General features: G+C 36.7%; 1 protein-coding gene across 3 annotated transcripts in view; it reads right to left on the reverse strand.

The window, feature by feature from the left end:
• Positions 1–20,831, reverse strand: part of SYT14 (synaptotagmin 14) — a 186,604-nt gene that overhangs the window by 41,430 nt on the left and 124,343 nt on the right. For all 3 annotated transcript variants that reach the window (XM_025877918.2, XM_025877920.2, XM_073900237.1), the window contains one exon: positions 17,507–17,956. In XM_025877918.2, coding sequence (XP_025733703.2) covers positions 17,507–17,956 — 450 coding nt within the window. The remainder of the gene's footprint in view (positions 1–17,506; positions 17,957–20,831) is intronic.

Raw genomic sequence — 20,831 nt, forward strand, 5'->3', positions numbered from 1 at the left:
AAACTGTACGGAGGTTCCTCAAAAAGTTGAAAATAGAGCTACCATACGATCCAGCAATTGCACTACTGGGTATTTACCCCAAAGATACAAATGTAAGGACCCGAAGGGGTACGTGCACCCTGATGTTTATAGCAGCAATGTCCACAATAGCCAAATATGGAAAGAGCCAAGTTGTCCATCGATAGATGAATGGATAAAGAAGATGTGGTATATATATAATGGAATATTATGCAGCCATCAAAAAGAATGAAATCTTGCCATTTGCAATGACATGGATGGAACCGGAGGGAATTATGCTCAACGAAATAAGTCAATCAGAGAAAGACATGTATCATATGATCTCACTGATTGAGGAATTCTTTTTTTTTTAATTATGTTATGTTAATCACCATACATTACATCATTAGTTTTTGCTGTTGATATGAGGAATTCTTAATCTCAGGAAACAAACTGAAGGTTGCTGGAGTGGTGGGGGGTGGGAGGGATGGAGTGGCTGTGTGATGGACATTGGGGAGGGTATTTGCTATGGGGAGCGCTGTGAATTGTGTAAGACTGCTGAATCACAGACTTGTACCTCTGAAACAAATAATACCTTATATGTTAAAAAAAAGAAGAAGAATATAGCAGGAAGGGAAAAATGAAGGCGGGGAAATCAGAGGGGGAGATGAACCATGAGAGACTATGGACTCTGAGAAACAAACTGAGGGTTCTAGAGGGGAGTGGGGTGGGGGGATGGGTTCACCTGGTGATGGGTATTAAAGAAGGCACTGCATGGAACACTGGGTGTTACATGCAAATAATGAATCATGGAACACTACATCAAAAACTATTGCTATAATGTATGGTGATTAACATAACATAAAAAAAAAATCCTAAAATAATAAAAAAGAGTCAGATGCTTAACCAACTGAGCCACCCAAGCGCCCCTCTTGTGCTATTTTTTTCCTTCCTACTTAAAATATTTGATTTTTAAAAATCAACTTTTTAAAATAATTTACATAGAATGAAATCAGCATAGCAATTTTAAGAGCACAAGCTCAATAAATTTTTATAAATGTGCACATTTTGTGTGTAACCACCTCCCAACCAATATAGAGAACACTTAAATATTAAAAAGTGTTTCATTGGGCCTCTTCCCAATTAATTCTCCCACCCACAACAGGCAACCACCGATCTGATTTCTATCACTGTCACTTTTAACTTCATATAATTATAATCATATTGTATGCCTTCTTTTGTTCACAACATATTTTTGATATCCAACTGTATTATTAGTGCTTATTAATTTTTATTATTGATTTGCATTTCATGGTCTGACTATTCAACATTTTTTTTATTCATCTGTTGATGGGTACCTGGAATGTTTCTAATTCTTGGTTAATAAGTTTCTATGAAAATTCAGGTACAAATCTTTGATGAAATTTTTTCATTTCTCTTACATTAGTACCTAGGAACTTCTGGGATACATAAGGGTTAGTTTAAAAAGAAATAAAGTGATTGTATTATTTTACATTCCCATCAACAGTGTATGAATGTCCCAGGCATTCCATAGTCCCAGCAACACAGTCTTTTTGTTATTGTTAGTATTTTTGTTGGTCTTTTAAATTTTAGACATTCCAGGGATTGTATAATAATATCTCCTTGTGGTTTTAATTTACATTTTCCAAGGACAACCTTTTTCATATGCTTATTGGTCATGTGCATACTTTCTTTAGGGAACTATGTGTTCAAATATTATGCCTATGAATTACCATATTGTTTATCATTCTATTATTGCGTTTTAAGAGTTTCTTATATATTCTTTTTTAAAAAAATTTTTGAGAGAGAGAGAGAGAAAAAGAGACTATCCCAAGGAGGCTCCATGCCCAGTGTAGAGCCCAGTGCAGGGCTTGATCTCACAACCCTGAGATCATGACCTGAGTTGAAATCAAGAGTCGGACACTTAACTGACTGAGCCATGCAGGCACCTAAAGAGTTCCTTACATATTTGATACAAGTCTTCTGTCAGATATACGTGTTGGGAATTATTTTCTTCTACTCTGTGAATTGACTTTGTTCTTCTATACATAACAATACATTTTCTGAAAAAGAAATTAATCAATCCTACTTACAATATCATCAAAAACAATAAAATACTTAGGAGTAAATTTAACCAAGGAGGTAAAAGATCTCTAATCTGAAAACTACATGACATGGATGAAAGAAGTCAAAGAAGACACAAATAAATGGAAATGTATCCTGTATTCATGAATGGGAAGAATTAATATTGTTAGAATGTTGACACAACCAAAAGCCATCTATGGATTCAATGTAATCCTATCAAGATTCCAATGTCATTTTAAACGTTCCTAAAATTTATATGGAACCATAAAACCCCAAATAGCCAAAGAAATCCTGAGAAAAACAGAAGGCTTCACACTTCCTGATTTCAAGCTATACTATAAAACTATAATAATTAAAACAGTAGGGTAGTGGCATAAAAACAGACCAGAGGAACAGAACTGAGAACCCAGAAATAGACCCAGACATATATAGCTAGCTAATATTTGACAAGGGAGCCAAGAATACTCAATGAAGGAAAGACAGTCTCTTTAATAAATGGTGATGGGAAAATTGGATACAGGCATACTTCATATACACATGTATTTGCATAATCTCACATGTAAAGCCTAAAAACATTGAGCTCACAGAAACAAGACAGTAGAATGGTGGTTGCCAGGGGCTGAGGGGTATAGGAAATGATGAAATGTTGGTCAAAGAGTACAAACTTTCAGGTATAAAATGAATACGTTCCAGGGACCTAATGTACAGCTTACAACACGGTATACTGTGTACTTGAAAGCTGCTAAAGGAGTAGAGCTCTAATGAACTCATCACAGCACGAACAAGACTGTAAGTACGTGAGGTAAAAAAAAAAAAAAGTGTGCTAACTTTATTGTGGTAAGCATCTTGCCCTATACGTATATCATATCATCACAATGTATGCCTTACACTTACACATTATGTCAATTACATACCAACAAAGCTGGAAAAAAAGACAAAAATCTCAGAAACAGGTAACAGGCCTGTAACAGTGAGTAAGATTCAAGCCAGCTAACAAGAATTCAAGAGAGAGGCCAGGAATTTGTTGGTACCATGGATAGTTCCATGGCTCAACTGGTTTGTGTGTCTTTAAGGCCAGAAATTATACCTAGTTGCGGAAGTCTGAATTTTATACTTGGTGGCCATTTTATACACACTTGGAAAAGATAAATATCTCAATTATTTGTGAGAGAATGGCCATATGTGATATATTACTGGCCAATATAAGTTAGTTGCTAACATCATCATTATCACCGACTTCACTCACTAAGGGACGGTCAAGTGATCATTAATTTACAAAAATCTATTATATCCAAGCAAGATGAGGAGGGCATCCTCATGGATGAGTGGCATATCAGCCTGGACAAGATGAGGACTGTGTACTTGCTGGGGGTGGGGCAGAATATATGAAGTGGTAAGAGGGAACCCAGATGGGCAGCCTGGTGGCGGCTACCAGATCCAGCACAGAATGAAGAGGCCATTTCCAAAGAGGGGTGGCCTAGGCTGGCGTGTAAGAGCCCTACCCCCACATGGGTAAGGAGAACATCCTGCGGAGGGCACTGATGGGTAACACAGAATGGGCTCTCAGAGCCTCAGCAGGGTGAGGGCATCCATTCAGAGACGTGCATCAGTATGAGATATTAGATCCTAAATAGGGTGAGGATACTTCCACAGAAAGGTGGTCCAGTATGGGGTGTGATAGCCCTAGCAGAGTAAGCCAGGTGTCCCTGTATCAGGGGTGGGGGTTGGGCGGACTGGGTGTCAGAGGTCAAGCACAGTAAGGACTTCTATGCAGGAGGAGCAAATGGACACAAGGATTTGGAGTCTGAGTTTGGGGAGAAAGGTATGAGAATGGAGTAGGAGATGGCTGCAGTGGAACCCAAGTTACCTACAAAGGGACTGATCAAATAGTTTAATGCATTGAGAAAAGGAGCCAGGCTTCTATCAAAGAAGGTAGTTACAGATCAAAATGAACCCTGGCGTGCTGAACTGGAACTGGTGATCTCAGTATGAACACACGGCTTTCAATAAACAGAGAAATAAATATAGATGTAAATACGAACGTATATGGATATATACACACACATACATATTAATAGAATAATAACACTCAAAAAGAGAGTAGGATAAATATTTCATATGTCTTGCCTTGATGAAAAAGTGGTGCAGACCACAAAAGATATCTTGGATGGTTCATATGGTACTAATATAAAATGAAAACTTAAAAAATTTACATTTCTTTAATATTTTATAACAAGTTCTACTTCTGTATTAGTACAACTATCCATGTCAAAAGGAGAATTTAAAAAAATCATCCATGTATAATGTTAACAGGGACAAAATGGATTATGGAAGTAATTAACTGTGCCTTCTCACCAACAGGAAACCAAATTAAACTACCCTATTCTTATGGAAAAAACAAGTAAAAGGTGAAAGTAGAAGTGGTGATTTCACAGTAGCAGTAAGGGAGTGATGATGCCTACGATAATATTAGTACAACTAATATTTACTGAGTGTGCACGAAGTCCCAGGTACTGTGTAACTGCTTTATACAAATTAAAATCTTAGAGACACTGGCACCAAGGCATTAGGAAACGATGATTTCAGTTTAAATTTATGAACACCTTCAAGTTTCAAATTTCCTCTCTTAAACTTTAAAATGGTAGTAACAATTCTCTTATGCCACAAAACAGACTATTTGAAGATTAGTTCTGATTCAGATGTTGAATGTTACAAATAATTTAGTGACAAATGAAACAGCAAGGTATGATTTATATGTTCATTATAATGTGAATATAGAAGGATATTTCTGAGAGTCTTTAATGCAACTTCATAGTGAATTCTCTAGTTACCTGAATTATTTCACATGATGTTATTACTGTTTTTTGTTCATATCCTCACAGAGCATTCAAAGCAGTTCCCAGGAAATGAAATGTTAAGAGCTATAGAAATAGCAGTGCTTTTTATTTCACTTTATCACGATGCATACCACTTTAGAACAATTTTTTTATACTATTTCCATTTTACAGTGTGATTTCAGGATGGTCTAGGTGGGACTGCACTATAAAGATGGCCTTGAGGATTGTTAATAGGCCACATGGCATATTTTCCCAAATTCAGGTTCCTAAAAGACCAATGAGGCCCAGGAAGTGTTGAATTTGCCAATTTCTGAAAATTTACTTCTAATGTCTTCAGTGCCATGATAAACTTTGTTTAAATAAAACCAAATTCAAAGACAATCTAATCTATAATATTCTAAGGTTACATATAATGAATGCTTTTTGACAAAATAGTTTTTTTCTTACGGCCATAATGAGTTTAATCCCCTTTAAGATGTTTTTCATCTTTTTCTGTTCTGAAAATATGTCAAGCTTCTAACGAATCAAGGAGATAAATAATTTTAATATTTTATAATAGATCTGAAATATAAAGTTATAAAGTTTTGAAAGAAGCCAAAGGCAATGAAAGTTAACACTTACTAGTATGCATAACCATTTCTTCCTATTCAGGCCTATTTCAAAATAATTTATAAAAATCCAATTCTCATAACAAGTATTTTAAATAAAACCATTTGTATTAAAGGTGAATTTTAATAGTTTAGTTGGTTGCAATTTGAGCAGATAGTTTGGGAAAAAAATTTTATACTATTAACAAGTCTTACAGTAGAGTTTTCTTAATGATATGGTTAGTTTCGTGTTAAATCTTATCAGATGTTTCAAAACTTGGCAAGGACTCATTTTAGTCCTATAGCTACCCAGGAACTAACAGGAGGGAGTAAGATGTGGACATAAGATAGATTCTATAGGGCAATAATAATCAATGCTATTGAGGCACTAGTATCTCTATCTTTTTAAAGATATGAAGAACCTGGCCCTATTCCTTTAATATTTTGATTCAACAAGTGGGACCCTATTCACGTTTATTTTAAAAACTCAAGTCTTACTAATGTAATCAGGATTGAGAATCATAATTTTCAGAATTTAGCTCATAGCCAATTAAGCATATCAGAAAGACACTGTTTAACACAGAACTCAAGATTCCTAAAACAGTACACAGAGAAGTATGCCTAATTCTAAGGTATTATTACATTGATGAAAATAGGATTTCATCCATGGTATGTCCAATCACTAAAGTTTTAGTGAATTTTATTTATTTTGGGGGGGGGAAAGGGCAGATGGAGAGGGAGAGAAAACTTCAGCAGGCTGCACGTCCAGTGTGGGCCCAACATAGGGCTCAGTCTCACAACCCTGAGATCATGACCTGAGCTGAAATCAAGAGTCAGATGCTTAACGACTGAACCACCCAGGCACCCCTAGTGAATTTTATTTTTAAGAAATTTAAATAAACATTATAGGGGACATTAGTTATCTCCATAGTATTTCTTCATCACTTCTTTCTAATAGTGAATGTACTCCTTTCCATCCTTTACCTAATGTAGTTTGGGAGGTGATCCACTGCCCAACTCTAGGGCTGAAGCTAAACAGTACAGCCCATCCCTGTGATTGGCTCTGGGAAGGGCAGGTAACCTAATGAGACACGAGAAGTTTCAAGAGGGCAAATATGTGAAACCTGATTATGATATTGACACACAGAAGACAGGGTGGAGTGGTTGGCAGGGCAGTGGAAGGAGTAGAAAGAGAGAAAAATCAGGACTTCAGTGGTACTATTTGAGTCACTGGATCAAGCCAGGCCTGAAGACAGGATTACTCTCTGGATGGTCCGTTACTGCTCAAGCCCCTTCGCAGTTCCCCCCACGCTTACACACTCTTTCTCTAAAAACAAAAAACAAAAAACAAAAAACACTTTTACTTTCCTCTTTTCCAGACTGTTAATGTTCCTTCTTATTTTGAAACTTGAAAAACACAATGCAGTAATTTTTACTTATGGACTAGCACCTAATGAAGATTACTACTGAATTAGAACACTAAGTTTATCTGCACATGAATAACACCAAATTAGTTAACAGTGTCAAGTTCCTATGTGTCAGATGATGTTTTAAGTTCTTTACATGGATCATCTCCTTTAATTCTCACAAACATTTCTGAGGCAGCTATTACTGTTACTAACCCCTTTTATGAATGAATACATGAGGCACAGAGTGGCTGAGTATTCACCGAAGAACGCAAGTCAGGAAGAAGTGGGGAACTAAGATGTGAAATCAGGGACTGCAGAGCCCTCTATGCTCCCAACCTCAAAGCTACACCAACCCACCCAAATGTGAATATAAACTTGGTCTTGGATGCCTAACAACCTTTGACATTAAAACTGTAGATTTCCACTATCTGGTAATTCTTCAATCTTTTATGAAAAATCACGAATGAATTAGTATAAAGAAACATTTTTTATAATGTGAATACAGCTTAAGGGACAATTCCAGCTTTCATTTCAAAGTAAAATATAACCCCCCCAAATTAAGCTAATATGAAAAATCTACTTATAATACATGCTATTTTCCATGAACTAGATATCTTATTCCTTAAAAAATGAACCAAATTAAAGTTTAATTAGTTCACTTTATTTTTAATTGTAGAATAAGGAAATATTAAGAGATAATTTTGATTATATAAATTATATACTTTGACGATACAACATGAGATAATTTAAAAACTGTGTGTACCAAACTTACTCAGTTTTCAGTTCCTATCAGCTCTATCAGCTTTTTCTGCTAGAAAAAATGTAATCAGTACTATTCTAGTCATCAGTTGCCCAAAGTGAAAGACTATAAAAAGACCATTGTAAACTGGTAAGATAGAGCCTATATAAACAACTGTAGGTCTAAGATTAGATAAAGGAAGGGTAAGACATTATTTTTTGTAAGATAAGAGAGTAGCTTTTTTTTTTTTTTTTAAGAGAGAGAGAGAGAGAAGGGGAGTAAATCCGAGGGGGAGACGAACCATGAGAGATGATGGACTCTGAAAAACAAACTGAGGGTTCTAGAGGGGAGGAGGGTAGGGGGATGGGTTAGCCTGGTGATGGGTATTAAAGAGGGCACATTCTGCGTGGAGCACTGGGTGTTATGCACAAACAATGAATCATGGAACACTACATCAAAAACTAATGATGTAATGTATGGTGATTAATATAACAATAAAAAAAATTTAAAAAAAAAGAGAGAGAGAGAGAGCATGAATGGGAGGGGCAGAGGGAGAAGGAAACTCCCCAGAGCGCGAAGCCCGCGGCAGGGCTCCATCTGATGACCCTGAGATCACCACCTGAGCTGAAATCAAATCAGGCGCTCAACCGATTGAGCCACCCAGGCACCACGAGAGTATCTTTAAAAAACAGTAAATAATGGCAGAATGATTCAAATTAAGGATAACCTATTTCATTTCAAGTTAACAACTAATATTTCTAGTCTATGAAGGTTTTCTCATAGCTCATTCATTTACTCATCCCAACCTTGTGAAGTAGACATACTCTAGTCGTAACCCCGGTGCTAAAATATACACTAGGGAGAATCAGGCTTTTCCCACGAATACCTCTGCATGCTCAACACTTAGAAATATGCATTTCACTTGAACAGGAGTTTCCAGTAATGAGTAAGCACACACGGCATATGCAGGATGGCCACGCTCATTTTTGGTGACAGAAATCACTTAAATATACCTGCCTAATAGAAACAGCATCAGGAAGTGATAGTCAGGCTTATCATGTACTATCATTTTTTTGACCAGAATTATTCTTTGCTCTGAATAGAATTAAATAAAATGTAACTGTCAAATGGAGATGTTTTCTGGCTCCTTACAGGTCCCTATAGAGTCCATAGAACAAATATGATGATCAGACTGAAAACTCACTAATAATAGATTTCCTTTAACTTTAATTTTTAAAAATTCAGTTCCATTTTCTTAGGCCTGATCGGTATTTAAACTCATATTCCATCCCAAGAACATTTATGTGTCAAATGTAAAACTGCTTTTCTAAATTAAATTTCAAATTTTCTAATGAGAAAAACACTTTTGTAATTAGTATTCATCAGCTCTCCCTAAATTTGCACTGTATGCCTAAATAGGCATTACTCTAGAAAAGTAGCATTAAACCGTGTCAAGTTCAAAATAAATGTCCCAGCAGATAAAACCACAACTCTTTTGGGAGATGCAGCCTCAATACTATTAATTCAGATGAAAAGACTATAGGCAATATTATTACTACTGGTCGGTTTAAAAAATATATTCTGATAAAATACATTTTCATATCTACCATGTTTCAAAATTAGTACCACTTTAATAATTTTTCCAGTGAAGAACTTACTATTTTATTTTTAAAGATTTAATTTATTTGAGAGAGAGAGAATGAGAGAGAGAGAGCACATGGGGGGGAGGGTCAGAGGGAGAAGCAGACTCCCCGCTGAGCAGGGAGCCCGACGCGGGACTTGATCCAGGGACTCGAGGATCATGATCTGAGCTGAAGGCAGTCGCTCAACCAACTGAGCCACCCAGGCACCCAAGAACTTACTATTTTAAATTATCTGTCAAGATTTTAAACATGAAAATCCTAAAATTGAGGATTTGGGTTTTGAAACACATCTGCCTACTGGATATTGTCCTGCTATTTAATATGAACATGATGGGGGAAAATGACTAAGAAAAAATTAAATGCTGCTTCTGTTTGCTATTTCTTTTACCTGAAAAAGGCAGGCCTCAAGGACAACCTCACTCAATGTTATTGTTCATTAAATATCAGCCACCCCACCACATAAACAACAAGCACAGTGGCTATAACTCTTCTATTATTGTTCAACAACCCAGAAGAAAGGGAATTGCTCATGATAATGTACTAAAGTGCACCTTTAAAGGGAAGTGCATATAACTCCTGGTTGGTATTAACGAAGAAGGTATGTATTCAGGATGTCCACTATCTAGACCCTGCAAAAGAATACTTTTTTTTAAAGATTTTATTTATTTATTTGAGAGAGAGAATGAGAGAGAGAGAGAGAGAACATGAGAGGGGGGGAGGGTCAGAGGGAGAAGCAGACTCCCTGCTGAGCAGGGAGCCCGATGCGGGACTCGCAAAAGAATACTTTTTAAAAATAGCGGTCAATATTTATAATTTGAATGTTGAATATCTTTCCATGATGTTTCTATAAAGTACATTATCCCCTCTTGCTAATGCACTTTAGAGTGTTCTTAATTATAGAAATATGCTGCCCTCTTGAACCTAAATTTATCTGTCATAATCCTTATTCCACTCTAAACTGATCAAATAGTACTGTCTTTCCATAAAGCGGTTGTTAATTTCTCTCATTAGTATTACAAATAATTGAAATCAGTATCTTGGAAAAGTTAATTGCATAAAATAAAATATAAGAGAAAAGGAACATAATACCTTTACTTTAAGCTTATTCTTTCATTTTCTGGCTTAAAAAAAACCAAACGAACCACGAAACAAGAAGGAAGTATAGGTGGTCCTCAGTAATTTATAGTTTAGCACTTGGATGGTTCAACGGAATGAATCCCAGTTGAGTTGATGTTCATTATTCCCCATACTCCATATACAAAACAGTTTAACCACTGAAATTTCAGTTTTTCCCACTCAATTTTTCTGCATGTTCAAAATTTCTTGAGACATAGGGTTTAAACTTGATTTCTTTTTGTCTTGTAAAGTAAGATCTGATTTAAACGAAAAGCTTCCTTTTATGCTCTAATTTAGCTTCTTTCACTGAAAGATTTATCTGATAACAATTCTTCATGTGAGACTAGAGTTATTCCTCTCCACTGATAATATATTCTCACCTACTTTGAATAACTGTCTCTAAATAGGTCTGTAACTATTTAGTTTTATACTAAAGTGAGCCATGAGTCATATTAGTGTTATTGTCTAGGGACCTAAATTGCACACATGCAGCTTTCCCCTTCATGTAGTAACTGTTAACTGTGATCATTAGTTTATCATGAAGTATCTACTTTAAATTGCTTTAGGATGAAGAAGTGTAATCTACATTTAGAAAACGTAAATTTCTGACAAGGTAGTATGTGAATGTAGTGAATATGAAAATAGGAGAAGCCAAGTTTTAAAAGACATTTGCTAATAATACAGACTAAGGTATGATTCTTAGAGGGACACACATTTCAATTACAGAGTATGAGCAATAATTTGCTTGTCTTAATAATAAAAGTCACAGTATAAATATCAAACTAAATTAATTCAGTCTATTAACAAAAAAGATAGGCTATTTTTGAGATACAGGAATTTTAAGAATTAAAGGTTGAAACTGCAAGTATCTAAAAGAAGATCATCATTTCAGTAAGTCATGAGGAAGGCTGATCACTCTAAAAGACTGTGGCATTAAACTCTTGAATAGGAAATTATATAAACATATATGTCCCTCGTTGATTATTATTTAGGAGTAATACTTTGTGATGTGTTCCTGCTTACTCTAAGATCATGCTTATTGGATTCTAGGTCATAAAAGATCCCTAACAGGGCTACTTTAAGGATATTGGTACCTGTCAGGGAATAATGTTATATGGACCTTAGTAAGAATTTTAGAACTATCGGGTTTACCTGAACATGCTAATAAATCAATTTAACAAGTATTCACTGAACACCTATATTCTGGGTTCTATGAAAAGTTAAGTATAACTAAAACCATGTAAGTCAAATACACAGACTCTATTCTCAAAGTATTTAAAATCTAGAAGGAAGACACTGAACAAGTTCAATAACAAGAAAACACATGACTGGCTGCAGAAACAAGCATCAGAGGCAATAACTCAGAAATAATATGGACCACACCCACCCACCCACGCATCCATCCAACCGACATTCACACAGCAATAACCAGGACTCCATACTTGGTACCCAAAGACAGAGAAGATCAACTAATTTAAATTTGTATCAGAAACAATCTAATAAATTCCTATAAAGATGGGATTTAAATTAGACTTTAACATCTGAGATTTAAAGAGATTCAAATTATAATCGGGACTGACATTGTAGAACAATCTAAATGAAGGCAAATCCCTGATGATATTGGCCAGGTTTCTTGCTTTAACATTCATCCCGTTATTCTCTGTACTTCTTCCCTACCACAAACTTCCATCACGCTCCTCCTCTTCTGACTCTTCACTCTGCCTTCTGGTCCTTCTGATCTGTGATAAACTCCTCCAGAACTTTAGTTTCTTCTCTGAACCCCAACATCTTACTTCACCCAAAATCCCATTCTTCCCTGAGGATACATCATGCTCTGCAGACTTCCCATCCTGGCTATTTCCTCACACCTAAAGTGCCTTAGGGTCAAAAAGCAAAGTTGTCTGCTGCTTTCTCCAACATTCCTCCTCGGAATTTATAGGGCAGAATAACTATTTTTCTTTAAGGTGTATGTCATCCTGTCCTCCTAAATAGTCTGTCCTGGACATTTCCTCTTCATTCCTTGAGAACAATAATCCTTAATTCAGTCTTCTTTTACACTTCAATTTCTGCCAGTATCTTTTGTTACTTCAATGTCCATGTGGATAACCTATCCACCAAGAACGGGGCCTCGCCTGACCAATTTACCCATCTCCAGTGATTCTGCCTCCTATTCCTCTCAGATGCCCACTCTGGCCCTTGCCATCTACCGCATTAACTGAAAGCAGTCTTCTCTCTAGTCACATTCCCCTGTCATGCTGTACTTCTTCCTCAACTCCTCCTCTCACATCTGTCCTTGATATGCCTGGGATTTTCAGTCCACCAACCTTTCCTTCCCCTGCCTATCAGGCCCTTTCTAGCTTCACTTCTCTCTTTCAACTGAGATCTCATGGTCCAAAATATATGTCTTAAAAATACTCAACATTTTTGCCTCTCTCTTCATCCCAGACATATCAATTAACGCCCATCTTCAATTAGCAACCCCATATTGTACCCTCCACCAATGATGACATCAATGGCGTCAGTAATTTAAGCATGTTCATCTCTCTCCTAACCTCAAAAACGTCTTTCCTAAAGCCTTACTTTCCAAAAACTGTCTCTTCTTCCTTCCTATTTTCATAGCCAAACTTGGGTGTAAAGGTTGTCCACATGATTGCCACTCTAGTTTGGATTTTGCCCTCGGTACCCCACCCAAATCTGTCCCTCTAAGGCTACCCATTACTGGCCTATCAATGAACAGTTTTCAATACTTAGATTATTGGTTCCATTAGAAGCATTTGACAAAGTTGATTCCTTCCTTTATAATTGATTCTTGGCTTCTGTGATATTTTGCTCTCTCCTTCTTCCTACCTTACCCTTCCTTTCTCCAGCCTTTAAGTCTTAGAGTTCCTGAGGATCTTCCTCACCCCAGAGACAAGCCCACCCACTCCCATGTCTACTTACTATAGATGCTATGCATTCACACAGAAATATAACATGGAACCAGAATTAATCGAACACAGACATCTGGGTGCCTATTCAGTACATTTAGCATTACAACTTCAATTTCATCACATTTTCTGTAGGTCAGAAGGCCATATGGGCTCAGCTGGGTTCTCTGCTTAGGGTCTCTCAAGACTAAAATCAAAGTTTCAGATGGGCTGGGCTACTACCTGAAGGCTCTGGCAAGAATCTACTTCTAAGCTCCTTCAAGATGTTAGCTGAATGCAGTCCTTTGCAGTTGTAGGACCGAAGCCCCCATTTTCTAGCTAGTCACATTGCGTACATCATGCTAACTAAATACTGTTTGTATAAGGAAGCGTTGTGTATGTTCATGAGAGACAGAATGAAGTCTCATTATTAATGAATCATAAGAAAAAAATCTACATTACTATTAAGAAATCTAGTAACTTGAATGAGAAATACAACTGGACTGAGGAAAGGAAGAAAGGCTATTCCAGGCAGCTGTTACACACAGGAATGCAGAGTCAAAAATGCAGATGAAGAAGGTAACTGGGGTTCTACACTAGGGAAGAGTGCCATATGAACGCAGCCGAGTATATGAGAAAAATTCCAATTATAAGAGGGCTATACCATGGTAGGAAGGGTAACTGATAACACTCTAGCTGTTGAGTATGGCTTAAGAGATCACTACAACAAGTAAATAATAAACCCACGGGCTATTTCAACATTTATCAGTCAGGGTCCTATTTGAAAACTCTGGAAGCTAACTCGAAGTGGAATAGTAATTTACTAAAGGAATCGGGATGACTAGAGAACAGGCTTACGGGTAAGCTTCTCAAAAACAAAACCTAAAGCCGTCCTGCAAAACTGGTCTGGTGAGGAAATTTTGCTGCTGCCCCCACTGGACACTTTTGTGCCAAGGTCTTTTCTCTCCTGCAACTGTCACTGTCTAGCACCAATACTGTTTCTGCACCAACAAAGCTATTTCAGAATTTTTACTGACTCTGAGGGTCAGATTCCTCCACCATCAGCCTCATGCAGACATGAGGTGAGCGCAGCACCCGCTTCTCTGTTCAGTCCGCACTGAGGTTTCCAGGAAAATAGTTCATATTTTCTCAGGCAATAATGAGACTGCCCTAGCTACCGGGTAGACTGGGGAGTGGACTTTTCAGCTGGTGCGGGGGGGGGGGGGGGGGGGGTACTAGTAGCTGGGACTTTCTCAGACATTAGGAGATGGTTGAAAAGACAGGGAAGAGTAAGAAAACATAATCAATGTCCGAACAAAATGTCATACATTTAGCATACAAAACTCATCTAAAATCCACCCATTTCTGTTCTTACCTAACGCCTTTCCCAATATAAACTAGTAGAATTGGAATATCAGAGATAGATGGGACATTTGGTTTAATTCCCTCATTTTACTAATGAGAAACCTGATGCCTAAAGTGATTAGATCATTTATCCAAGGTTATAATCACAACTAGTGGGAAAAACTCATGTTTTTTTAACCCTTTGTATATTTTCTATCATTCAGTGATCAAACTGTATCTTTTTTTTTAAAAAGATTTTATTTATTTAATTGACAGAAAGAGAGAGAGAGAGACAGAGAGAGAGGGAACACAAGCGGGGGGAATGGGAGAGGGAGAAGCAGGCTTCCTGCCGAGCAGGGAGCCCGATGTGGGGCTCGATCCCAGGACCCTGGGATCATGACCTGAGCCGAAGGCAGTCGCTTAACCAACTGAGCCACCCAGGCGCCCCTCAAACTGTATCTTTATCTTAAAGTTCAACTTAAATCCTACCCTACGGAAAATGTAGGATTTAGTTCTCAAAAAGTCTTTGGGTGATGGTGGTCACTTTTCTCTCAATGTACTGATTTGATCAGTTCCTGAAAAACTGGCTATAGAGCTAAATGTTACATTGTAGAATTCTATTTTTCTATTATTAGCCCTGAAGGTAAACTATAACTAAGCTTCAAATATGTTTTAATCCTAGTATATAAATTTTTTGGCTGGATTAAAACTGTCCCTTGCCAAAGGCTAATATTCTTGCAACAACAAGTAATTATTTAAAAGCTACAAGAATAAATGTTTCATTATGAAAGAACTTCTCACTTATATTACATTTTACAGAATTAAAGCTAAAATCACCCATGTAATCTATAATCACATGATTTCTCCATATCAAAACTTAAGCAAAGGGAACATTAATACTGTAGCATACACAGAACATACAGATTCTAGTAGTATTTTATTATTATGATAAGACGACTGATAGACAAAATTATGACTCTTGACCTCACAACTGTGGTGCGCTGAATTGCTTTTGGCACAAAATCCAAAAACAAGCAATGAGATTTTGAGAAGACAGAACAGGAAAGAAGATAAGAGAGAAGAACAATTAAACACAGCCATTAGATTTGGGAAGTGTGGCAATTAGAGAAGAAATTCTCCAAGAGCTGAAGATGGTTGTATTCAGATTTAAATGTTATATCTTAGAAGCTGTTTGTCCAGCACTGTCTTCTTTTTGTGAACATCCTCAGAAATTTATTGTACTGATTGTCAGAAATACAGAATCTATGACCATAAGCTAATACATGTAATGTAGGTGTGTAGAGAAATAATTAAGTTTGACCAGAGATAAAACCACATTATTTTTTATGGCTTCATTTTCTTTGTGAAATGAATATACTTAATACAGAACTAGGAATGGATAATTTGAAGTAAATAAACACAAAATACATACCTCGTGATGACACAGTCATTCTCTTCTAATTTAAATCAGGTACTTCTCTAAAAGAATGTATTTTCCACAGATTAACTAGTCATCACTCAGACCAAATCATGAAAATGTTTAAAATCCTATTAAGCATTGCAGACTATTCAATTTTATAAAAAAATTATCTTTTTCCATCTGAAATACTGCCTGGACTTTCTTTTCTCTCTCCTCTGATAAATTGATAACTGTATTTTTAAAAAGGACACTTGCCCAAAATGGTAATTCTGCAATTTAAAATTATAACAAGTTATCAATAAAGGCTATTATACTACAAACCAATAGGGATATACTATATTTACTATCACCTTTTGGTTTGAAAAATGTTGAAATCATGCAGCTAAAATGGAATGGTAAAAAACAAAAACAAAAACATCTATTGTAAATGACTGTCCTGTAAGACTAAATGTTGTCTGGTATAAATTCAGTGAGGCTCCGATCTTGGATTTATGCTTACACCTTTAAAAGCTTAAAAACAACCCTAAAATATACTTTTACTTAAAAATATACATCCATTCTAAAATCTCTGTATTTGTATTATAAAAATGCTTTCAATTCAATATAACCCAGAGAGAAATAAATATAATTCATGATTTACATTTATAGCGTATCACAGATTTTCTCATAATCTAAATAACTATGTGGCATAATTTATCTCCCCAGTTTAAAGAAGTTGTTCAGCTCTCCTGTGCTTTGTAATGTGGGAATTTAGTTAAAAATATGGAGAGAGAAAGAGAGAGACTTGTATGTGATGAGAACCTGAAGGAAAAAAGAGAAAAGGGAGAGCAGCTCATAGACCAAACTTAAGTATTCTCCCAGATATACTGCAAAATCTTTGTTTAAAAAGGGTGCAGAGTATAACAAGGCCAGGTTTTCTTTTGAACCTTTAAAAATAAGTTCATAGGAGTTCTGGAAGGATAATGAGTCATGAGTTGGGCAGCGGTACATAGACTATAAAAGCAAGTAATTTCTGCACTATATTAAGTAAGATATGGGGCTCGATCTTGCTATGGCACTTCGTTTTAACCTGGAAAGAAAACAATAAATTCTACAAGGAGTTCACTTGACGCCATAATCAATCATCTAATAAATATATAACCAAGGAACAAACGTGTAAGACACGGCACCAGACCCTGTGAAGGATAAAATAGATAAAATCACATATAATCTTCAAGGGCAACTTTTGCAGAAGGAGAAAGAACTATACCTACCTAGCTGGGGCTTAGAAATTTTGTAAAGGTATGATTGTCACATACAAAAAAAATTGAAAAAGTTGGTGGGTTGATCATGGCTTTTAAAAATTATGTATGTTACACAGCACGACGTAAACCGTATTCAGGCTTTTTGATCAGATACTCACAGAATGATTGTAAGAAGGTTCCAATATCACAGGTAATGACATTTTCCCTTGAAGATTCAATTTTGTTAAATAAAAAATCTTTTCCCCCACAATCTTTTCTTTTTTCATGCGATGTACACCATATAGTCTAAACCGAACTGCATAATTTCCAATCATCTCAGATTCAACGTGATTAAATTTGAATGTTTCTGTGAAGACAGGGCATGGTCCTCTCTGGATGCTGGTTTTTGCTCTCTGTTTCTTTATAGGTAGAAGAACAAGGTGTACTTGCCATGAGTTGCCACCTGTCCTGTTATGTGTTGGGATATCTGTGACAGCTGTCACTGTTACCAGAAGCTTCTGTTCTTGGGAGTCATAGTCAAAAGTCACATCCAGTGTGCCGTATTTAGCTTCTGGCTCAGGATCAAAAGGTTTAGGAAGCTGTGATGATGATCCTTGAGCTGACATATCCTAAGAAAAGCAAATTTAAATGTTTTCAGTTTTTAGCTCTATCATTTAATCTAGCATGTAAATAAATACCTGATATTTCTTTAGGAAGATGATGTGAAAACTGTCTTGATTTGCTGTCAGAAAGAAAGTAAGAGTAATTAACGGTCAACTACCATCAAAAGCTACTCTACAGGGCCAGGGTGGGAAAAGTGGTAGGTTAAACTCAAAAACTTATTATAACAAAGAATTTAGCATCTCCCATCACAATTTTGAGAAAGTTGGATATATGTCTTCATGATGAGAACTGAAAATATATACTTCAATGTGTATCTCTCTTCTTTTTGTAGGAAATGACTATATTTTACTTCTGACATTATAAACACCACAATTGACAGCTCAGTATTAGGCTGGCGAGAGAGAGAACATAAATACGAGTGTAATGCCGTCGAAAAATTTGGTCCCATTCAAGTCTGTTCTAAAACACCCCCATCTGTAATAGAATGTAAACACATTCAGGCTTGGAAATCAATGGAAATGTAAAATATGAAAGGATAAATCCAAAGGCCTCAAAAATATTTGCAGCCAAACACTTACATTCCATAACACACACACACACACACACACACACTTTTTTACACTTTAACTTTTAATCTGAATTTAAAACTATGTATTATTTCTTAATGTTAATTACTGTTGAAAATTGCTGACTACACATTTCAAAAGTTCAAGAAAGACAAAACTATACATTTTGACTATAAGTTTGAAAGAAATTATACCCATTCTACCTGGAGCTGTCTCAAATTCCTGCCAGTCTAACTCTCTGGAATGTAACAGGAGTATCGGCTAGTTAGCAACAGTGCCAAACCCAGGTCTCTGACCTTTCAACTATAACCACTTTGCCCCTTCAGGTATTTTAATAAATCTTAAATGTCTTTTATTTTGAAATGTGGACCAATTTTACAATTTCCTAACTGTTTCTGAGCTTGTCCTTAGTGCCTATAGTAGCAGTCACTACTACTAGTCCCGGTCTTCCCTTTCTGCATTTCTCAGAAGAACTACCTGAGTTTTAGGCAGAAGAACACTGCCCGGCAAGAGCCTATATTTCCAAACTTGCTTTAGGGCTGATACGCTCATGAGACTCGGCCTTGGTCAATGGGAGGCAAACGGAAGTGATGTCTGAAACGTCCAGATCAGGTTTACGCGAGACGTTACTAGCCCTTCACTCTTTCTCAGTCTTCCCACAAGCAGACGCGCAGGTAGGATGTGGCTCTGCCTGACCAGGTGGACCAGGACAGTACCTAGGGGATGGCAGAATGACAAAACCCAACAACAACGGCCTCAGAACTCTGGGTCCCTGAATGATGTTGTAGAGCAAAGCCACCTACTCACCCTGGACCCTGGACTGTCATTAAATGAAAGGCAATCTTTGGTGGTTTTTAGCTACTGTACTGGTTTCTTGTTAAAGCAGTTTAACATGTACCTATTATACTGTGTGTCAGGCCACAGTTTAGGTGGGGGGGCGGTGCAGTAGAGAACCAAAAATATTCAAGTCTTTTACCTTATAAATCTTACACGTCTACCTACTTATGGTAACCTGCTCGGTACCATGTATGAAAAGAAAGGTAATAAATGAAGAACAATACTTGGGGAGAGGCAACAAACTCTTAAAGAAGAATTCAGGTTTTTTCTAAATGGAATATGATGAAATCAGGGTAACATATTCTTACTCGGTCAAAAAAAACTTGACAGCCTAGAGAAAAATGGTTTAACGTATGCCCCTTCATAACTGGCAATCAAAGATGATTAATTACATGGCTTTTGATTTTTCAATGAAATATTGTCTAAAATAGTATCATAATAGCTAGGATTTTCAAGGAAGTAAAAAATTTCATAAGGTCCTAGAGAGGGTTAAAAGGGCGGACCTTTACAGATAAAAACTACTATTTGTGTTCTGTAACAGACAACTAGAAAATAATTCTTCCTTTCAAGGTGTCTGAATTAAAGTTTTGAATCATTGTTAGCTAGCAATAGGTCGTCAATAGAGTCTGTGACCTCCTTGCCAGGGATCTTTCTGGAACCCTCACTCCTATTTTCAGTTCAGTCATGTATGTGGATGGGTTCTAACATAGCTATATCCTGGATAAACCAAGAAAAAAGTAAGAATTTTCTATCTGATAAATAATATCTATTAAAGGAACAGTAGGAAGCAAAATACACTTGCAAAAAACACAAGATTGGGCTTTATACTAACAGGCTATAAAAGCATCTAGTTATTGATATAATCTGCATTTGCTGTATTGTTTGAATATATTCAATTCTGCTGTAGAGACACAAAACAAGCAGCATACAAGAGACTCATCAGTGTTAACAGAGAGCAAGCTGGCAGCTTCTGAAATATGGGCAAAACTCAAAGGTTGTATTAACTATAAATAATGAATAAGGAAGTAACTTGAGAGACAGGCAAAATTCAGAAGATACAGTAACTACAGATATTAACTAAGTTAATAACTTGGAATATATGCCAAAGATAGACATAATAAACATATTATAGAACAAATGAGCACTACCTTGAGAAAGGGGTGTGAAGCTCACGCCATGATCACGTCACCTCTGAGCTAACAGCTGTGTCACCCATGTGTTCCTTAAGCAGAAATGCAAATAAAAAGGCTAACTGGCAAGTTTCACTGATGCTCAGGAGTACCTGTCCCTGCATCTCTCCCAGAAAACAAAGTTTTTGGCCCTTGGTACCCCTGTCCAAATCTTGACTCTTGGGGCACCTGGCTGGCTCAGCCAGTGGAGCATGCGACTCTCGATCTGGGTGGGGGTCGTGAGTACAAGCTCTGTGGTGGCTGTACAGATTTATATAAAAAAATCTCAACTCTTGCCCTTGTCATCA

This window comes from Callorhinus ursinus, unplaced genomic scaffold (genome assembly GCF_003265705.2).
Source record: "Callorhinus ursinus isolate GAN/ISIS: 27379988/994484 unplaced genomic scaffold, GSC_fseal_2.0 scaffold13, whole genome shotgun sequence".
NCBI classification, from domain to species: domain Eukaryota; kingdom Metazoa; phylum Chordata; class Mammalia; order Carnivora; family Otariidae; genus Callorhinus; species Callorhinus ursinus.